The 4,855-nt window shown below is 66.2% G+C and overlaps 1 gene segment (V, D, J or C); it reads right to left on the bottom strand.

The window, feature by feature from the left end:
- The window catches only part of LOC146585423 (Ig mu chain C region-like), a gene marked incomplete at both ends in the record, with an annotated part of 18,491 nt that overhangs the window by 4,663 nt on the left and 8,973 nt on the right, over positions 1–4,855 (bottom strand). Inside the window, 4 exon segments of the C gene segment in view lie at positions 514–846; positions 1,206–1,532; positions 1,652–1,972; positions 2,051–2,356. Of these exon segments, the coding sequence occupies positions 514–846; positions 1,206–1,532; positions 1,652–1,972; positions 2,051–2,356 (1,287 nt within the window).

Genomic DNA, 4,855 nt, shown 5'->3' on the forward strand with positions numbered 1-4,855 from the left:
CCTGGGAGGGAAAACACAATTTCCAATCCCCCCCCCTCTTTTTTTTAAGGAAAACGTGTTTTCATAAAGCTTCTGCAAGCTGCTGCTGCAAAGGGGGACGCATGCACTTCCCCCCCACGCAAGGCGAAGGCGCCCCCAAACACCCCAGAAAAGGCAGGAAAACGGAAAATAAAAAACCCCGAAAGCAGGCGGCGGCTCCGCCACCTTGCAGGAACCAGAAGCAGGGGAAAAGCACCGGGAAGCGATGCAAGAGGCCGCAGAGCCGGGGCTTCTCCGAGCATCCGCCGCACCCCCGCGACCCCCCGAGCCAGAGATCTCACGTGGTGATGGTTGAGTCCAAAACTTTGCACTCCAGAAACAACATTGAGGGGAGGATTTGGGGGTTTTTTTTGTTTTTTTTTTATAGCGAGGCACGCGCAGGCGCGCCGGGAGGTCTCGCTGCGCCGGGCGGCTAGTAGCAGGTGTTGGCGGCGTCGGAGAGCACCAGGGACACGTTGACCGAGGTGGGTTTACCCGAGAACTTGTCCACCGACTTCTGGGCCACCTGCAAGGGCAGCTTCTCGTGGCCCACGAGGCAGGTGTAGACGTTGCCGGCGTCCCACTCGTCGCTGCCCACGGTCAGGGCGCTGTAGGTGAAGTAGGAGCGCGGCGGGTGCTCCTCGGGCACCGGCGGCAGCGTCACGTACTCGCCGGCCGCCGCCGGCTCCCCGTTGCGCAGCCAGCGCACGACGAGGTCGGGCGGGTTGAAGCCCTTCACCAGGCAGGTGACCGTGGCCGTCTTGCGCGCGGAGAGCTGCTCGGCCGGCGGCGAGAAGACGTAGATGGACGGGGCTTTGCTGTTGTTGCCTGCGCGCCGGGGCGGGGGGAGAAAAGAGGGAGACGGCGGTTGGGAGGAGCCGGGCGTCCGGGGAAGGGGCTTGGGGGGCTGCAGCGCCGCGTGCGCCCCGGGCCCGTTCCCGCTGCAGGAGCGGCCCCCCCGCAGCGGCACTCCGTGCAAGCACGCGGGCGCTGCTCCGGGCAAGCGTGCCAGCGCACTCGCCTTCCCCGATTTGGGGGAAACCAACCCAGCAGCAGGGATTCGTGCGCCCCGGGCCCGTTCCCGCTGCAGGAGCGCTCCGTGCAAGCACGCGGGCGCTGCTCCGGGCAAGCGTGCCAGCGCACTCGCCTTCCCTAGCTATTTAGGGGGAAAAAGAAAAGCAGCTCACTGGTCATCTTCTGCAGCTTCTCCTCAACGGGGAAGAGCAGTTCGGGGTGGGTCACTCGGCACACGTAGACCTCGCCCTTGTCCCACTCGTCGGCGCAGACGCTGGCGACGCTGTCCACGCTGTAGAGCCCGTTGGGCTGCAGCAGCCGCGGCAGGGTCTTGGTCTCYGGCTCCTTGCCCGTCTCCTTCCTCCAGGTGAAGGTCAGGCCCTCGACGCTGGGCAGGTTGCTCACCCGGCACGTCAGCTTGGCCACCTTGTTGATCAAGATGTCGGCGAAGGCCGGGGCGATCATCTTCACCGTGATCTCCGTGTCCGGCAGGTGCTCGACTGCAAGGCAGGAGGCCCCGGGGGCGTTTCGGCGGCTGCGGGACCGTTAAAGCCCCCCCGGCCCCCAAAACGCCCCCAGACCGCGGGATGGCAACGGGGAGGGGGGCGGACGGACTTACAGCCGCACTCCAGGGCTTTGCTCGTGTTCCTCAGCTCCGAGTCCACCTTGCACGTGTAGACGACGCCGGCGTCCCACTCCGACTCGAGGACGGAGACGTGGCTGCTGACGACGTAGGCGCCGTGGCCGTCCGCGACGGGGTCCTGCGTGGTGACGCCGGTCTCCTGCAGAGCCCCGTTCTTCAGCCACTGCACGGCGACGGGCAGCTTGCGGGCGCTGAGGACGCGGCAGAGCACCGAGGAGTTCCTGAAGGGCCCCTCGAAGTCCTCGCGGGACGGCGGGTGGATGGTCAGCACGGGGACGTCGCCGGGCAGGGGGCCTCCTGCGGGACGCACACGAGCTGAGCGCGCGCGACGCTCCCCGGCGCCCCGAGACCCCCCGCCTTGGCCCCCCGACTCACCGGGGTTGTGCAGCTCCACGAGGCGGTTGCCCTGCGCGTGCCGGGCCGCGCAGAAGAAGGGCTGCTCGCTCTTGCCCTTGGACAGCGGCAGCGTCAGCTGGCTGGCGGCCGTGTAGAGCCCGGCGGCGAGCGCCGGCGGGAAGGTGGAGACGCCCTCGGAGACGCTCTCGTTGGCGTAGTTGGCCCAGGAGAAGGTGAGCTCCTTGGGCAGGAAGTCCACGGCCAAGCAGCCCACCGAGTAGAGCTCGGAGCTCTCCGACGCGCTGCAGGAGACGAGCGGGAAGAGGCTGGGGGCCCTGGGGCTCCCTGGGGGAGAGGGAGAAGAGGGGTTACGGCCCGCTGCAAGGCGAGCGGAAGCCAGGAGCCTTGCGCCCGGGYGGGAATTTCTCCGGCACCGTTCGTGTGCACGGGACACGCGTGCGCTCGCGGACGCGCACGGCTCTCCTCCAAGTGTGCACGGGACTGTGAGTGCATTCATGGACACGCACAGCTCTGCTCCGAGCATGCACGGGACTGTGAGCGCATTCACGGACGCGTGCGGCTCTCCTGAGCGTGCACGGGACCACGCGTGCATCCATGGACGTGCACGGCTCTGCTCCAAGTGTGCATGGGACCACGCGTGCATCCATGGACGTGCACGGCTCTGCTCCAAGTGTGCATGGGACTACGTGTGCGCTCGTGGACACGTGCTCTCCGCTGTGCATGCATTGAAGGATGCGCACGGCTCTCCTCCAAGCATGCACGGGACCACACGTGCATCCATGGACACGCACAGCTCTGCTCCGAGCGTGCACGGGACTGAGTGCATTCATGGACGCGCACGGCTCTCCTCCAAGCATGCACGGGACCACACGTGCATCCATGGACACGCACAGCTCTGCTCCGAGCGTGCACGGGACTGAGTGCATTCATGGACGCGCACGGCTCTCCTCCAAGCATGCACGGGACCACACGTGCATCCATGGACGTGCACGGCTCTGCTCCGAGCGTGCACGGGACTGTGAGTGCATTCATGGACGCCCGTGGCTCTCCTGAGCGTGCACGGGACCACATGTGCATCCATGGACGTGCACGGCTCTCCTCCGAGTGTGCACTGGACTGTGAGCACATTTATGGATGTGCACGGCTCTGCTCCGAGTGTGCACGGGACTATGCGTGCATTCACGGACAGGTGCTCTCCTCCGTGCACGTATTCACAGACGTGCACAGCTCCCCTCCAAGCGTGCACAGGACTGTGCGCACAATCACAGATGTGCACAGCTCTCCTGAGCGTGCACAGGACCATGCGTGCACCCATGGATGTGCACAGCTCTCCTCCAAGTGTGCTCGGGACTGCGCACACATTTATGGACGTGCATGGCTCTCCTCCAAGCGTGCACAGGACCACGCGTGCACCCATGGACGTGCACAGCTCTCCTCTGAGCGTGCACAGGACCACGCGTGCACCCATGGACGTGCACAGCTCTCCTCTGAGCGTGCACAGGACCACGCGTGCACCCATGGACGTGCACGGCTCTCCTCCGTGTACGGAGATTCATGGATGGCCACAGATTTCCACCCCGATTCAGTGGGGAGCCACCCCACGGCTGGAAGCCACCCCACGGCTGGAAGCCACCCCACGGCCCCACTGCCGCCTGCAGGGAGAGGGACTGTGTCCCGGGCCAATCCGGGGACAAACACCCCATTTTGGGAGGGTGGGAACGGTGCAACCCAACGCTGACCCAGGCAAGGCCATTGCTCCAACCCGGGTGCTCCACAGCCCTCACSCAGGAGCTGGTTCTGCAGGACCCGGACCCAGCACCAGACGGTACCACCATGCACCAGACACTGATGAGCCCCAGCTGCGCCGGTACCAGCACCCCAGAGACCCCCAGCTGCCCCACCACCCCCTGGGAACCCACTTGGGGGGCCCAGACCTAGAGCCACCACACGGCAGACCCTGCTGGACCCCGCTGGGTCGGTACCAGCACCCCGGGGTCCCCCAGAGACGGTTCTGCAGTACAGAACCCCAGCAAGAGCTGGTACCACCAGGCACCAGGCTCGACCAGACCCCGCTGGGTCGGTACCAGCACCCCGAAGTCACCCTAGAGCTGCTACTGCAGGAACTGGACCCAGTACCAGCTGGTACCACCAGGCACCAGGCTCGACCAGACCCCGCTGGGTCGGTACTAGCACCCCGGGGTCCCCCCAGAGCTGCTACTGCAGGAACCGGACCCGGTACCAGCTGGTACCACCAGGCACCAGGCTCGACCCGACCCTGCTGAGCCAGCATCAGCACCCTGGGGTCCCCCAGAGCTGGTTCTGCAGTACAGAACCCCAGCAAGAGCTGGTACCACCAGGCACCAGGCTCGACCAGACCCCGCTGGGTCGGTACCAGCACCCTGGGGTCACCCCAAGCTGCTACTGCAGGAACCAGACCTGGTACCACCAGGCACCAGGCTTGACCAGACCCCGCTGGGTCGGTACCAGCACCCCAGGACCCCCCCAAGCTGCTACTGCAGGAACCAAACCTGGTACCAGCTGGTACCACCAGGCACCAGGCTCAACCAGACCCCGCTGGGTCGGTACCAGCACCCCGGGGTCACCCCAAGCTGCTACTGCAGGAACCGGACCTGGTACCAGCTGGTACCACCAGGCTCGACCAGACCCTGCTGGGTCGGTACCAGCACCCCGGGGTCCCCCAGAGCTGCTACTGCAGGAACCRRACCTGGTACCAGCGGGTACCACCAGGCACCAGGCTCGACCAGACCCCGCTGGGTCGGTACCAGCACCCCAGGGCCCCCCCAAACTGCTACTGCAGGAACC

This window comes from Rhea americana, unplaced genomic scaffold (assembly GCF_003343005.1).
Source record: "Rhea americana isolate MKP2758 unplaced genomic scaffold, rheAme1 scaffold_800, whole genome shotgun sequence".
NCBI lineage: Eukaryota > Metazoa > Chordata > Aves > Rheiformes > Rheidae > Rhea > Rhea americana.